Source organism: Rhamphochromis sp. 'chilingali', assembly GCF_963969265.1.
Source record: "Rhamphochromis sp. 'chilingali' genome assembly, chromosome: 5".
NCBI lineage: Eukaryota > Metazoa > Chordata > Actinopteri > Cichliformes > Cichlidae > Rhamphochromis > Rhamphochromis sp. 'chilingali'.
This window is the reverse complement of record NC_137932.1, coordinates 14,662,090-14,678,781: the sequence shown is the minus strand read 5'-3', so window position 1 is coordinate 14,678,781 and position 16,692 is coordinate 14,662,090. Positions and strand designations below refer to the sequence as shown.

General features: G+C 40.6%; 1 protein-coding gene across 1 annotated transcript in view; it reads right to left on the bottom strand.

Moving 5' to 3' along the window:
• ezrb (ezrin b) overlaps positions 1-15,643 on the bottom strand; it is a 30,158-nt gene extending 14,515 nt beyond the window's left edge. The window contains exons 1-5 of the mRNA XM_080883099.1: positions 15,530-15,643; positions 13,901-14,006; positions 8,336-8,419; positions 2,740-2,835; positions 682-956 (exon numbers count right to left, since the gene is read on the bottom strand). Of these exons, the coding sequence (XP_080739225.1) occupies positions 682-956; positions 2,740-2,835; positions 8,336-8,419; positions 13,901-13,912 (467 nt within the window). The 5' untranslated portion in view covers positions 13,913-14,006; positions 15,530-15,643. The remainder of the gene's footprint in view (positions 1-681; positions 957-2,739; positions 2,836-8,335; positions 8,420-13,900; positions 14,007-15,529) is intronic.
• Between the last annotated feature and the right edge of the window lie 1,049 nt (positions 15,644-16,692).

Genomic DNA, 16,692 nt, shown 5'->3' with positions numbered 1-16,692 from the left:
CATGTCTGTGTGGTTGGAGGGGCTTAGAGCTGCAGGCGTGGTTTTTTTGTTGTTGTAGATTTCTAGAAGAATTTCAAATTTCTTGCTTAGATCAGTACAAGGCAGCACTTTGTTGTTTAGTTTTGCAACAATCTCTACACCTTTGGGACAGACACATAAAGCATTACGCCCAGACATTTAAAGTGCCAATCCCTGACATACCCACTCACATTTAAAATCCTGTTCCTGGTTACTAAGAGTGGTAAAATATATATATGAAGAGTAACTGCATATATCTAGGTGAGGGTGGAACAAGAGCCAATCTAAACAGATTACAAGCATAATTCGCTCTTAACTCATTGTTAATTAGAAACAATGTTTCCTCAATAAAATCCATCTCCTCTTTTGTTTCTTTGGGTGGAGACACTATGAATTTGTATTCTAATTTTTGCCTCATAACTTTTGCACTGTCCACTTCCTGCTGTGACAAAACAAATTTCCCACGTGTGGGACTAATAAAGGTTATCTTATCTTATCTTATTTCTTTGGAGCTGGTTCAACCAGTGCTGCTGATTTTAAGCATGCTACTTCCTTTTTTCAAAGAAATTTTCCCCATTAAAAGCAAAAAAGGACAAACAACTGATTTAGATTAATAAGCCAAGTCTGCAAGTCTCAATTAGTGGCTCTGAGCTCACATCTCACCTGTGTGGCAGTAGGCGCTCAGACACTAGGTACCCAGGCCGGTGGACATCCTTATCGTAGTCTCCAAACTTGGCCTGAACAGAGTAGGAGGCCAGCAGCACGGCTGTCTCTGGTGGGCAGTAGACCTCGTCGCTCAGGATGCTCTCCTTCACCTGCAGAAAGAAGAGCTTCTGGGTGATCTCCTGGATCAGCTCCTCAGAAACATCCTCAGGGAAGAACTTGCCACGAAACTTGAACTGCAGGGGGTTCTCCTTCTTCACATCCTGAGATGACACCTGGAGAGAAATTATACAATAAACATACTCACTTACTGCCTTGATAAGTTGGTTAGATAAGAGGCTGATATCTTATCAAAGCAACTGCTATCTCAAAGTATTCCAAGTAATTTTATGGACGGGTTTTCATTTTCATTCAACTTTTCAAAATGATTGTCAAGCTGTGACTTCAGTTTCAAATTGTAAAACTGGACTGTATAAATGCCAGAACTGTCAGAGTGTAAATCAAGACTTTCTGTAGCAAGAATCATCCTGTGAATCATGACGCTATAAAAGCATGTTTTAAAAACAGTTTCTCTAACAAATTTACTATTATTGGCTACAAAACAATCACAATCGGTGGTATAAATAATGGATTTGATCCACACTTTAAACCGTATGAAACCCATTGCGCTGTAATGACCTAAAAAGGGGGATCTGCCCTTTCATTTAGTCGAAATAAACTTTATTAACTCCCAGCTACAGTGTGTGTTTACACAATACACCTCTTCCTCTCATTTCAAAACAGGAACCAGGCAGTCTTGATGAAGAGAATGGGACCAGGAATATTCCAGTTTGATCATTGCATTGTGCTGATGAGCTGCACTGTCAGCAGACAGTGTACAGTTTGCTGCTGCTGACTGAGGCAAGTATAACTCTCTCTTTCTCTCTCTCTCTTTCCCTCTCTCTTCGAAAAAAAATTATAAATTGACAGGACAGATTAGCATCGTTTCTGGCATTTGTTTCATTCAGAAAGGTATTACTCATAACCTTTCTTTTCAAAGCTATTAGAGATAAACAAGATCGGTGTACTCAACATTATTTTAAAAATCTGAGCTTAACCCTCCTCATGGGAGCCGAAAAAGAGGCTGGTGTACATTTCAAAAATTATCCCACACATTTTTCTTTCATGTAAAAACGTGGTGCCTCCCTCCCTGCTTCAGTTTGAGATTCAGAAGTAGCACCCAACTAGTGGTTCAAATTTGGAATCAATTATCGTCAGATCAGATTATTAGGACAGGATCAGCTGCAGAGTTGAACATGTGGACTATGGACATATGACTTTATCACCTGGCTGATTTTCTTTAGGCTGCTCCCTTATTCACAAGCTTTACATTTGATCTGGCAGATTTATTTTTATTTTAAAAACCTAATGCCCTCTTGACGCAACCCCAAAAAGGATCTGGGTCCCCTCCCGGAATTGAACCAGGGATCTTTTGTTTATCAGGCAAATGTGTGCTTTTCACAAGACTGTTTTTGTCCGTTTGATAATGCAGATCAACACTGAGCCGAGGCCAGGTAAAGTGTGTTTACTCAGGGAAAGAGAAGAACATAACAGAGGCAGCTATGGTTCACAAAGAGTTCATACTCTTTGTCAAATAATCCACCTCCAGCTGATAACATGTAGCCCTGACCCCCTCCACCCCTTCCACCCTCCTTAGCCACCGCAGCACACAGAAACCAGGTGCCATGTCATATTACGAATATAGCAATATAGCAGCTACTGACTGAATGAAAGGCAAACAAGAGACCTTTGAATACATCGCCCCCTCAGAACAATGCATTCTTTCTCTATTACTCCATACTAATCAAAAGGGAAGGGTGTGAAAGGAGCCAAGCAGACATGACATACACGCACAGTATGCAGGAATCAGGTACCATGTAATGAAAAGGAAAGTGCCCATCAAAGTATAAATAAGACACAGGTTTGGCATTATCAATAATAATAATCATTCACAATTAAGTATCAATACACACACACACACACACACTCACAAAAACATATTTTAAAGCTGGGTTTTACCTTTTTGTCCAGTTTTAGCCAAGTGTGGTAACCTTTGCCGTCCACATACTGAAGCCCGAAGTACCAAATTTCACGCAAGCCAATGGTTTTTACCACCTGCACAGAGAAACAGAAAGCACTCAGATTTAGCAGAGCTACAACAGCTATTCCTTTTATCGCCTAACGCACTACAACAGAAATCTTTTTGTAGCTTAATAACATTTTTATTATCTGGATGTGACACAAAGTTTTTCATTTTCAGAAAAATACAAAGATCGTGGCCTTCATGCCTTGTAATTTTCCACATAATCACACTAACTTGTAATTTTTCTCCTCTCACAATGACGAGTTGTGAAAAGGCCTTTGAAGGATTTTCAACCTTTGGCAAAGTCTATACAATCTATCCTTAAGATGACATACTCAGGTACCACAGTAATCTTGTGGACAGCCCTCATAGTATTACACATTCTCAGGCTTTAGTTAATGCAGTTAGACACTGCCAGGACAAACAAAGATACGCTCTTAAATGCTACATGTTTGATCCCTCTGGCCACATAAGATCCTGGGCATGAACCACTGTAAAACCATTCACTGTATTCTTACTGGTCTCTGAGGATCCCTGAGGAACATTTTCTTTTAAATCACAAAAAACACAGTTAAGACAATAAGTAAATCGCCACAACAATAACTGGAAAATATCATTTTTGCAGCAAAACAAGACTCTTTTGATTAAATGCAACACTTAGCTAAATCCACAATGTTTTTCTCTTCTTGATAGATATCAACAAGTCCCTGAATGAAAGAAGACTGGCTTTGTTTTAGACCTTTAGATGGATTGTATTTAGTGCAGCAGCAACAAGACGAGAGCCTGGAATAAGAGAGCAAGAGCACTTCAGCCTGCATCTCACCTGTAGTGAAACTCATAAGGCTTGAGAAAACAATCGGTCCTTTCATGGTGCTTTTAGATTTGGGGTCCACAGACTGAGAGGGAGAGATACCAGAAGGAACAGCGACACATATACCTAAATGTGCTTCTGTTTCACATTCAGTTGAAGAAATCCCTGATACCACTTTGCCATTGAAGTAATCCGTATAAGCTTACCAACAACATTGTGGTTCACCTAAAAAAATTAACTAGCTTCCAAAATATGCTGTACAAGTTACGGACACCTGCTGACAAAGGATTTTGAAAATAATACAGTTCATTAGAGGTGGATTAAATCTGAACCCGGGGACACGGTTTTAGTGGACTGACTTCGCAGCAGGGTGATTTGGCAGGTTGCCTCGACTTTAATGGGTTGCTGCTAGTTTACCTCAATATTCGTCAAGAGCTCTGAAACCCAAGTGTACCACTTATTCCCTCCGAGTAAAACATTCCAGTTAGAAACTTAGCTTCAAGGTTTTTGGAAATTCAATTTAAGCCTTTTGATTACATTTTTAATATTAAACAAAATCCTATATGGTCACAATACCTTACTGTTAAAACTATAAAGTAAAACCAGTAAGACAGATATAGGGTTAAGGTGGTAGAAAATGAATTAATAGACTGAATCCCTTGACTATTTGTTTAAGTTTTAGCAATGGCTTAGACTCGATTGTGAGATAATAAGCTTCATCATCACTGTAACATTACATTACTGAAGTCCTGTATTGAAGTCTCTCAGCGTTTTAACTATCACTGTCTTGGTATTGGTGGAGTCAATCTGACAAACAAACCAAAGACACTACATGCTTATCACAACAGTGGCCCACCCTAAAGCACACCCTGCTTTACTGCACTATTTGACTCCGATGGGATCATCATTCACAAAAACAAACATTGGATTATATTTACTGAAACTAACAACTGAGACCACAAACTCACAAGGAAAGTGTTTACTGAAGTTAATCGTCAACTGAGTTAAAGGGTAGCTTTTCATAGACTTTAATGTAGCTGGACTACTTTTTGAAACCAGTGGAGTCGCCCCCTGTGGGCCACTAGAGAGAATGCAGGTTTAAGGCAGGCACACCCAAACAAGAGGCCTTCCTCACGTGCAGTGCACTGCAGAAAACAAGACACTTTCCCTAGTTCTCAGTACTGCAAATACTCTGTGTGGTTTAAGGAATTGTCTGTCCTCACCTTGCTAGCACTAAAGTCTTATGAAATCTGCTTATATATTTGCTACTAGTTAGGCAGCACTAACTGAAAACTCTTTATTTTGCTAATGATCAGCCTGATTCTCATCCAGAATGAGAATTTCTCATTTTCTTTCAGAGAATGTGTTACGTCCTACCTGCCAGACAGGATATTCACATAACTGAATTTTTACCCAGGAAGCTCTCTGTTAGCACTTTGTCAAGTTTATATCTTTAAGTTACACTGAAATGAAGCATCGTAAAGCAGGTGATCCGCAGTATGGGGCTAACACTGAATCCCAGAATCCCAGCTTTAGTTATGAGGCTGTAATGTCTCCTAATGTTTCTGTCCGTAGCAAAAATGACAAAATGTTTCAGACTTAATGACTATTACCTTACATATGAGCCTTTTTCCAGTGCTGAATTGAATGCCTTTTGGCTAACCTGTGGATGGTTTTACTAAAAAATTCTTGATGACATTACCCAGTATGAATAAGTTAATTTTCATACATAAAACCAAAGAGGCCAAAGAGGCAACCAGAACAGCTCTGCATTTTTCTGGCAATGATTAAGAAAAGAGGGGGAAAACACCTGTGAAATATTTAGCAGTCAGGTTAACGCTAAAAGCCATCAGACATTGAGTGAAAGTCTCTCCTACTGGTTTATGGGAGCTCAGGCCTTGTGGTAAAAGGCAGGAATGCCACTGGCCTGAAAAAGCATTACTCACTGGATCCCCCAGGCAGACTGATCCAGAGTCTTCCAGTGACTGAGGCGGGGAAGGGAGAGGTTTCCCCCCCCAAACAAGGACCGACCACGACAAAGGTGGAGTGTGCCCTGAGGTGGGATTGCCGGTTCGAGGCAAATGACAATGACTATGACCAAGGGAGTGTTGAAAATCCAGAGTTGCTCATTTTAATAACTAAGAATAGCTCTACCATAACACAACCACAAACATCCCACATTGGAACATGTTACCTCTCTTGACAAGGAACTCAGCAATGTTTTTGTATGAATCTTTGACGTATGAGCTTGGGTGCCACATTGTTCTGCTGCCACCTGTCAGACATATTTCTTGGACTTGGATTCGGTTCAACACATTGCTGAACTGTTTAAAAACGTTGCCATGATTTCAGCTGCTTCACAGCAATTGCCCCTCCAGCTTTTAACTGATCCAAACCAGTTCTACAGAGCTGAAGCTGAAAATCTGTCGAAACCACACCGACGCAGGAGAAAGTATCTGGAGGCCGAACGTGGCCAGATTTAACTAACCACTGCTACTACTGTAAAATGCAGTGGCAGTGATTTTCCTAACTGTGGCTTAAGGCAAAACGAAAAGAAGCAGAAGTCACATGGAAGTGAAACCGTATGAGGGTGTGTAGGGGAGTGGCAGGCGTTTCTCCTTAACAGCAGCATGACAAGGACGAAGGCTATGATCAGCGCTGACCACACGGGCCACGCCAGGCCTCACATTTGCACTGGGAATGAGCTCACTGTTGTTACTCAGCATTTCCGAAGCTGCTGAACTCTATGAGGGTACTTCTGTTTTCTGTTGCCGACTGCTTTCAAGGCTTTCAAAAAATATATATATATTTTTTTTTAAATCAGGCACAAACAGACTTCAGGGCCAAGGAATTTCCAAAGTTACTGTCACACATTTAAACCTGGAGGCACAGTGAACGGTTGCTCAAAGCTTTGGAGATAATTTCCCATGCTTGGAGTAGCAAATTGTATTGATGATAAAAATAGAGCATTGTGAACTGTCTCTGGCACTCACAGAGAGAGAATGATTATCTGTGGCACACCCTACTTACAGCCATTGTAACAAGTAGGCGAATAAAGAGAGGTCAACATCAGGGTCTTTAGTTCATCTTTACTTCTACAAAACTAGTGACGATGCCTCTGCTATTTGAAAATTTGTTATGAACTGATCAGTTACATGCAAGTAATTCATACACCACTTTACACGAGACATCAAACATGACCATTTTTGAATCTGGAAGTTTTTGTTGTGATTTTTTAGGTCAATACTACACTTAACATGACTGCATTCAAATGTCTTTGACTAAAAAAAAAAAAAAAATCAATCCACAGTCGGCTTTACTTTGCTATTGAAAAACAAGTTAAACAGGAAGTGGCTAAAACAATGCCTTCCCTCCCCCGGTGCTGTCGTAAAAGCCACAGAGGAGCTCATACTAATGACTCGTTATCTACATTTGGATCTTTGCTACAGAGTTTCACAATGGCGTCATAAGCAACAGGAAAGTGAAAATTAAAATGGTCTTCTTTAGTAAGGCAGGTGACCAGTAATAGCAACAAGAAACAAAGCCAGATGCTATGATTACGTAATGTCATTCACCGTAGTGGGTAAAAATATCAAACTGACTTACATCAACACTCAACTCGCCCCTGATGGAAGACTACAGAAACATAAATCTGAGGTTAAATGCCAGCACAATTAAGCTGTAAGGCTTTGCAGAAGAATGAAGCAATCAGTAATAATTTACAGTCAGTGAAGACCACCGTTCACTAGACAGCTACAGTCACAACAGGTAAATGTTTACTTCACTGTGACCACACCTTTCACTCTGCACTGACACTGTGTAACCACCCACACAGACTTCATTCACCACTTTAAGCCATAAACCATCAAGTTGATTGACATATTCATCAAGTTTCATGTTTGCTTCATCTTAAGCGTTACATTCAGCTGTTGTTCTTCATCACCGGAAACTTTTAATAACAGTCCCTGATGCTGAAAAGGAGTCTTTAAGGAAAAAGATCCTGCAATCTGGTCTGTGCTGGACAGCTTTTCAGGCCCAGAAGTAATGACTGGAAAGTCACAACAGCCCAGTTTACTGGTGCAATAATACAGGTCACAGCAGTTTGAAAATTAATCTAAATGCAATTCTTTCTGGAAAGGAAACTTGATTTGACAAATTCTTTTATTTATTTGGGTAAGGGACATGAGGCCTCAGGAGGAAGAATGGGAACAGTGAGATTTTGACACTCAGTATGCAAGCACTTAGTCTTCAGTCACACAGTCTTAGAGACCAGTCAGTGACCCCTGGCAACCTTCAATCACTGGGGGGAAAAGGTGGTTACTAACAGATTGCCACGGTCACTTGTACTTACCTGTGTCATAATTTGTGTCAGATAATTTTCCTCCATCCCACTCTAACCCTTATATCCTCTTCTGTCACAACTCTACGTGTCCTCCTTCAGTACATACATAAACCTCCTCTGCAGTGCTCCTCTTTCTTCCTGCCAAGCAGCTCCTTACTTAGCATCTTTGTCCAGTATATCCACTATCCTTTCTCAGCATGATTCCTAATTTTGTGCCAAACTATATTCACCACCTTGGCTAAAAGATTCAAAGACTTTATATCAAAATAAATCCCAAATTGTTAACTTTTCCACATAATATTGTTTCCAAAGTCTTTAAAAAATTTTAAAAGGCCAACACTGATGCCACAGTCAAGTACAGAGGTGATATGCACTTTACCTGGTCAAACAGCTGCTTGCCGGTGGTGCTGGGCTGGATGGCAAATTCCAGCTCAGCGTCCATGGTGGTGACGCGAACATTGACCTGCAGAAAAACATGAGAAAAAAAGTACAAATGCTGACCCAGAGACACAGAGGGGTGCTTATAGGTAAAAAAAAACCAAACAAAAAAAACACCAAGGTAAATCATACTAAACTGCTGCAGAACATAGCTGCAATGTGTGTGTTTATGTGTGTGTCAGTGTGTGTTTGGTAAGGGGGGTGTATTTGCAGAGTAAACAGAAGGGGCTCTGCTTTCTCAGAGACAGACCAGCTGATTGAAGGGAACTGTGCTGCAAAACTGGAGGTGTTATTGATTAAAATATGCAGTGACGAGTCCAACTCATGAAAGTAAGATTAGATATCATAAGCACAGCTTACACCAGTTTCCCAAGCTAATAATGGCACAATGTATGTTATTCTGGATGGTTCAACTGAAGGAACTCCATTCACTCAGTCCTATTCAAAACTTCAGAGTCTTTCACTTCTCTGGTTAATGACTGATCACAGTGACCTGTGCTTACAAAAAGAGGAGGTCCATCGTACTGAAACCTGCTCTACAGGCCCAGAAGTTAATGTCCACTCACAGCCATCCACCCCGGTGATTAACGTGCAGAATCATTTCAAACAATATGACTGCCGTGCCTAATGAAAACTGACATCAAGTGTGTCTCATAATGGAGAGAAACGGTATTCTGTATTGTCGGTTTGGTTAGTAATCAGTAAGCACGATATGAAATTTACACAAAGACCATGCAACAATGCACAAATATTTACAGTGGCTGCTTTGAGGTAACCCACATACTGAACCTCTTTTCTGTGGCTATAATGTCAACCGTCTCTGGTATTTGGGGGGGTTATGAAAAGGCACAGATACTCAGGGTATTGACTGAGCTTATTAATGCCCAGTGAAAACGATACAAAGAGGTTAGTGGACACAGAGTGAGGAGAGAGAAAGGCCTCCAGTGACATCTTTCATCTCCAGTCCATTGTGAACTACACTGAGCCTCAGCGGTGAACAAACTGAATGACGCCCACTGGAAAAGGGATATCTGGGCCGGAGCAGCGATGAATGTGGTGACTCAGAGGGCCGCTGATTCCCATGAAGCTTTGCGGACTGATCAACTAACTGTTACACGCAAATCCTCCAGGGAAGGCAAATCCAATCACAGCAGTGCATGGAAAAGCACCTCACCGCTGTGCCCTTCAGGATATTGTAAGAGCACAGCAGTCAAGTCAGTGGATATTCAAAATGCCCCATTTACTGCCCCAGTCTGCTGCTCCTGTCAAGTCAGGTTAGCCAGTAAACTCACATGACATTAAAACCCAGCAGCAACAAAGCAAACTCTGCTTTACCAACAAAATAAAAACAATGGAGCACTGAGCTCAACCCTCTAATGGCACATGTGCGTACAATTTGAAAGGTTTTGAGTCATTCGCCCAATTAAGCAACCCCTACCCGCTTCAAGTCACAGCTTGGAAGTTGGAGAAGGAGGGGAAGCACTGCATTTACTTTACACAGCAAAACAAAGCTCTCCTTTCAGTTGCAGTGCCCCAGTAGCCTCCAATATCACCATCTACATCCCAGAGGAGAAGGATTACCTACCACAAAAACTTCACCAGAATCGCTCAGAAACGGCTCTATTAAGTATTATTTTTTAGGTTTCTTCTTTTTAAATTACTGTTCTCTAGCGCTTACAGTTTGAGGTGTTACAAATACAGTTACAGATGTAACAGTTACAGATGGAGCATCTAGAAGGAAAAAACACACACACACCCTAACCAGAAGAGAATGGAATATATGAATATGTGTAGGAGACAAGCCAGTGGAAACCGGTGAGTGAGTGATATCTGATCTCAAACTAAGTTCTCCAACGGTAACTCACAATAAACTGAGGCCATTCACAGCGGTAAAGAAAACATGACACATATGCTAAAAATACACCAGGCAAGGACCCAGAGTTCCACAAAGAGCAACTTTAGTCAGAGGAAAGTCCAGCAGTTCATATTAACCATTTATACCCCAGCCTCATATTAATACCGGACTTCAAGATTTTAGTAACAGAAGCTCTATTTCCTAAACCCACTGTAACAGCACAGGTTATGCAAATCACTCCTAGAGGAAGATGCACCGCGGTGGTAGCTATGAAACATTAACAAGCAATCCGAGCTCTATGGCAACACAGATTATTAAGCAGTGAGAGCCAAAACATGGTAACAAGTGCACATGATCTCATGGTCAGAATTAAATGAGGCGATCAGACCGCAATGTGGTGCACAAAGTACCTGAAATCAACTCATTCCACTCCCTTTCACGCTTCAGTCCCCTATTGCCTCCTTGCTACCTAGTTATTTCTACCCAATCACTGAAGACCAACATATATACCTGAATCTAAAGATGTTTTATGCTGACACTGAAGTGCATCCATACCAAAATACTAGTTTAGCAAGGGTTAAGAATGAAGTAAAAAAAAAACATTGTGATGTCAGAGAATACAGTTTTATCACTGTGTTAATTCACTCATGGTACTCAATGGACCAAGAAACCACTGTTTCAACTGTTGGGAGTGAAAAGGTCTCTACAAGCAAATGTAGAAGGCATTAAATCTGGAAGTGAAAATAAATGACCAGCCTGGATTAAGGCTCACAAGTGGAATCTTTGCACAGAGCCAGGCTGCCTGTTCCTTCCAGTTTCCAGTCTTTATGTTAAAGCAGTCTCCTAGATCTTCTTTATTAACTCCATCTGCACAAGATGTTGTATGGTTACACTGGGTGTGTGTGTGTTTTAAGGAACAGGCTGGAGGTAATCTTTAGAAAAAGATAGATTAAATTATCTTTTTCTAATCAGGTTAGACACTCATTGCAAGAAAGGTTACTGTAACAGCAATTTGCTTTCACTATTGTTTTTCTTCCTAGAGTGCCATTTCCAAATCTAACATGAAATTGAGACCCTTTAAATTTAGAGGCCTGACTGACTTGGTTATTCCAGTTTCCAAAGTCTATGCGTACATAACCCCTCCCAGCTCTGTATAACCACGAGATTTGATTAACGTTCCTTTGGATGTTTCAGTGGCAAGTTTAAGAAGTTTCTTAAACTACTGGGCATCACCTCAGTAGTTAAACTGTGAATAGGCTACGGTGCATTCTTCGGTGATGACCATTCAATATTTAACCTCTGCATAATTTGCATGGCTTTACAAGAGTCTGGTACAAAGGGAGTCACCATGGCAATATACCAATAAATGACTGCAGCACAGACGGAGAGAGAGAGAACAGGCCAGCTCGTTCTGTCAACATTTAACACAAGTAACTAAAGAATGAGACTTCAAGGACTTGTAACCACTTTGGGATTGGTGAATCACGCCTGGAGGGTGTTCCTCATATGATTGAGTAATCAATTATTTAAAAGGAACAAATAGCAACAATGGGACTGGACATGAGAAGAAAACACCCATCCACGGTGATGCCAGCCACGCCTTGTGTTGATTTTGTCACAGGGCTGTGATCCTGAGGAAATTCTGGGAGCACTGAGGTTTACTTTGGATAACGTGCAATTCAGAGGGGTGAACAGGAGACCTCGCTGCTCGCGCAAATCTGCAATGAAGTCCTGCCCCACAGTGATAAAACACATGGCAGGAATGATTGGTATCACACCCATCATCGGAACTCTAACAGTTGCAGAGTGCCTGTAGGTTTCTCTCTCAGTTTGATTCACATTTAAGGCAAGTCTGCATTTTTGATCCTTTGCTGCTTGACTGTGACTTCACATTTACATTTCCTGACTGTTTCACAGCAGACGGATGGTTAGATGACTTTGGTGAGTTTTTGTGAATTATTACACATAAGAGCTGAATCTATGGATCTATGTCTATGGTTTTGGCACAGATTTTTTTACACCCATTTATCATGGGGTTGGGACCATTAGTAGGAGCTTATGACACCCCTGAGGCTTGGTTTGTGTCCCTTTCTGGTTTCTCAGGATCATTAGCTAAAATGAAATATACCTTCACATTTGTTCATTAGGGCTTTCCTAAATGTTTTTAGACTTAATTTTGTGTCTTTGAAATAAAGAAATCTTTTAAATTGACACAAAAGGTGCATTTTTCATGAAGAAGAGACAAAAACTACCAGCTTTAACTGTCATTTCTCAAACAAAAATGTGTGTCTAGGGGAAGAAAAAGGGATTTTTGAAACTGCACAGACTGATGATTAAGTAAGAAAATCTTCAACTGACTAATAGATGATGAAATTAAACAGGCTGAATGTAACATAAGGCTCATCTGACTCTCGCTGTGGGTTTTGTTTCCCAGCTTTCCCCACCCACAGCATCGAAAGAAGAGATTTACTAAAAAAACAGTGTCCTACTGACATTTACTCATGCCATGTCTGAAAGACTGGGCGAATCATGAGGCCACACACTGAATTAGTCTTTAGGATAAACTTTTTAGGAAGAAAAAAAAGGCCTTGTGACTTCTTGGTATCGTGGAAAAAAATACTCTGACATGATTTTCTAAAAAGGCTGTTTTGTGTCAACTGGACTCCGTGTGCTGCTGCTGCTAACAAGACAGCAATGATGTCATTTCCACAGTGACGCTCATGACAACCCTGAGGCATTTCTAAACAAACCGACAAATGTTTAGTGATGCTCATCTGGGCTCCAGTCATTGTCATCCCTATATGAATCTGTTTAACAGCAACCTGTCACCATAATAACACAAAATGCACAACTGCACCTATTTCTGATACTGTTTGCCTTTTTCCCATTGAGATACTTTCAAACTGTGAGTTTGACTTGCATGAGTTACTCATGCAAACAACTTGGCTTAATTTATCTTTCTGACACTTTCTATACGGAGAAAAATATTGACATAGGCTTTAATCTAATACATTTCCATAACAAAGAGGTATAGATACAGGACGAGCCATGTGCCACTGTACAGTATGTAAGAGCTCGGGTGGGGCAAAGTGAGTCAGGAGTAATTGAAGGCTAAAAACCTGTTCACATATACATGGTAACTACATAAAATACAGTTTATATAGACAGCAAGTCACTTTTTTTTGCCAGTTTTCCACCCAACATCTGCATTCAAAGACTTTCCACCCTTATCCAGTAAAAGCATATAGCTATTAAAAATATAGATCTACCCACTTAAACAGCAACCACATTTAAAATTAAACACTGTTCACACTTATCTTTCAAGCAAAAATAAATGGAGATCAATAATAAAGATGTAAGACATTGAATTTTTTCAGTGGCATTCTCCTTTAACATGACTACCGTATTTTTACATGAGCTAATAATCTCATAAAGCTCTACTGTCATAATAATAGTGTCGCTATAACCACATTTTTATGAGATTCGCATAATACAAAAATAATAAAACCATTTCTTTATATATTTTTCCGAATAGGATTAGACAGATTTGAGAGCGTGGTAATCGCTACCTGCTGTGATTCAGTTAATACAATCTACCTGTCACAGAACTACAGAGTGAAATTATACAGAAAAATCAAAGGGGCTGCTTACCGCTTTGGGCATTTTTCTGTCCTTTTCCCGGCTTCGAGCGAGGAACTGTCAAATAAAAAAAGGAGAGACCTGTACTCCGAGCGACTGCGGCTTTCACTGCGCCTTCCTGAAAAGAGAGAAAGAAGAGAAACGAGTTTCGGCCACTTCTGCGCTACTTAAACCCGACTGAGGATAGCGCGACACTCCTGCGGACTACAGTCATCAGGATGAATCACCCTGGAAACCAACAAGCCAACGGCAGCCGGATACAATAACATAGGAAGTGGGCTTTTCAGCCTTCAAATTAAGAGCAGTTGGTCTTACTGGTCATTGTTTTCTAGTAATCCCCTGAGACACTGGTTAAAAAAAACATTAATCCGTCGATTATTTTTCATATTTATTACAATTATTATAATTATTATTACCCCTCTTAGTACTATAATAATACGAATTATCAATATCCTTCCACAAAACAAAATAGAGAAATCTTCAGTCTATGAGGAACTTCTAAACCTAAATATTTTCATTTGGAATAACAAAATAAAAACCCATGTTTGCATATTCAAATGGATGTATTTATTTAATTCACAGTGATCCATTGATGGGCACTACCATACTTCTTATCAGTGGATCAATGACGCGCTGTCACGTACGTGGGGTTAGGATAAGTGGTGACTCTAAACTGGTAGTGTGAATGTGTATCTAACACATATGGTTATCCATCTGTGTTAGCCAGCAACAGACTGATACACATTGACCTATACACCTGTACACATTAACAAGGTAAAATGGTGATGTTGGTTGTTTGGCTTTTTTAAATTCTCTTACAGCCATTTCTTGTCTTTTATCAACGAATACCAAAAATGTCGCGCTTGAAAGGCTTTATTTTGAAATGTAACACCGGATATCCTGAAATCTTGCTTTACCTTAACACTGAGTCACACAGACACCATGCAGCTTAGCTTTAGTACAGAAACACACCTCAACCACTACCTTTAATAAACGTAATGGTCCCCACCCGTCTGTGGTTTTGGTCTTTTATTTTGAAGACGTCATTATCTCAAAAATCCACACCCCACTTCATATTAACGGAAGCCTTTCATGCTCAATATTTGCCTGCATCGCGTCACAAAGTCGATTAAAAAGAAAGAAGTAGACAACAGAAACAATGCTGTTTTACAGTGCATTTAGCGCAAGCAGTGCTCAGCTACAGTGTGACAAAACGGGACAAAGTGACGGCAGACAGGGAATATTTCACCGGGACTGTAATGTCTGCTCTGGGTACACACCCACACCGACGGGGAAACGACTCAAGCCCACTTTATGACACGTTCCACTTTTTCCACTAAAAAGATTTCCTAATAAAAATACACGGTAAAAGATTTAGAAAGCGGGCTCCTAAACCCACGCTGTCTTAATGCTCCCCTTTGTGCAGAAGCTTCATCTGCGCCGCCCTCAGCCACATTCCCATTATAATCCCAAAGACACCTGTTGTGAGATTTGCCTGCTTTGTATAGTGCAACACAAACAAAGAGCGCAAAAATAAATAAATAAAACCAAACAAAGTCTTATTTTGCAGCTCTTCCATCTTGCTTTGCTGCCGGGGTCGGTCAGCAGGACGGAGGTGTTGAAATAAGAATAAAGTCTTACCAGAGATGAGACGGTGGTTTGCACGGCGGGTCCGCACACTTCCTCTCCCGCTGCTGCTCCAGTCAGGCGCAATATGGCGCTCATACATCCCTGTGTGCCGCCCTTGCAGGCTGCAGGGCAGCAGGGTCACCACTCGGGGCCCCTGGGACCCGTAAGGGAACTCTGAGGGACTTCCCAACAAAACCATTAATAGTTTCATTGATGTTTGATGAGCATTTTGGGTGTTTTCCCTGCTATAGTGGGGGATCTTGGTGGTTTGTCACAGGGCCCTCAGCTGCAACGTTAAGTGGGATAATAACAATAAATAAATATAAGTATGGTGTGCAATGGCTCTTATTTAAAGTTAGTGTGATGAAATTATGCTATTTAATCTTTTTGTTATTTAATTATTATTTAATTTGAAGGTTTATTTTTAAACTGTGCTTCTCTTTTATGACCTTAAAATAACAGCACCCAGTTAGACATGTTAAGGTATTTCTACTTTTAAGATAGTCAGTTATTTCCTATGTAGCCCAAATTTTCAGTGCATTATACGAAAATCGTGTAATAACATTCAATAACCACAACAAGCAACATAAACTTTTATTTTTCCGGTAAGTTGTCGTGTTAAGAGCGCTGTCACTTTGGCAACTGTCTTTTAATATTGTTTTTTTAATACTTCCTCAATTTAGAGCGCAAAGACTCAGGTGTCACCTGTCCTGAGCGCGGAGTTGCATCACTGCTGAAACTTTAACACGGGAAATAGCGCGTGTCATCCGCCCTGCGCGTGCTGTACCGAGAGCTGGCGTCAGAGGTGAACCGGCCAATGAGAGGACGGGATTAAAATAGACCGTATATATCGGAGGTAGACCTACTTCTCACCATAATACGAAACCAAAGAGCGAGGTGACAGTCCCGCCTGCCCCTGCTTCTGCTGTTACCTCGCTTTCAACAACTACAGCTTCACCAGCACCATCATCGTCATCACAACCGCTTTCTAAGCAAAGTCTACTGAAAATAGGTGTGTCTCTAACACCTGGAGGTTAGCCTGAAACCCATGAAACAAAGCTGGTACCAACATATTAATCCTCGCTGGTTTTTAAAGCAGGAGACATTATCAGCTGCTTTAAATACATTTTCTGGGTGCTGGGATAATGGAGCCGAACAGTCACAGTAATGCAAAG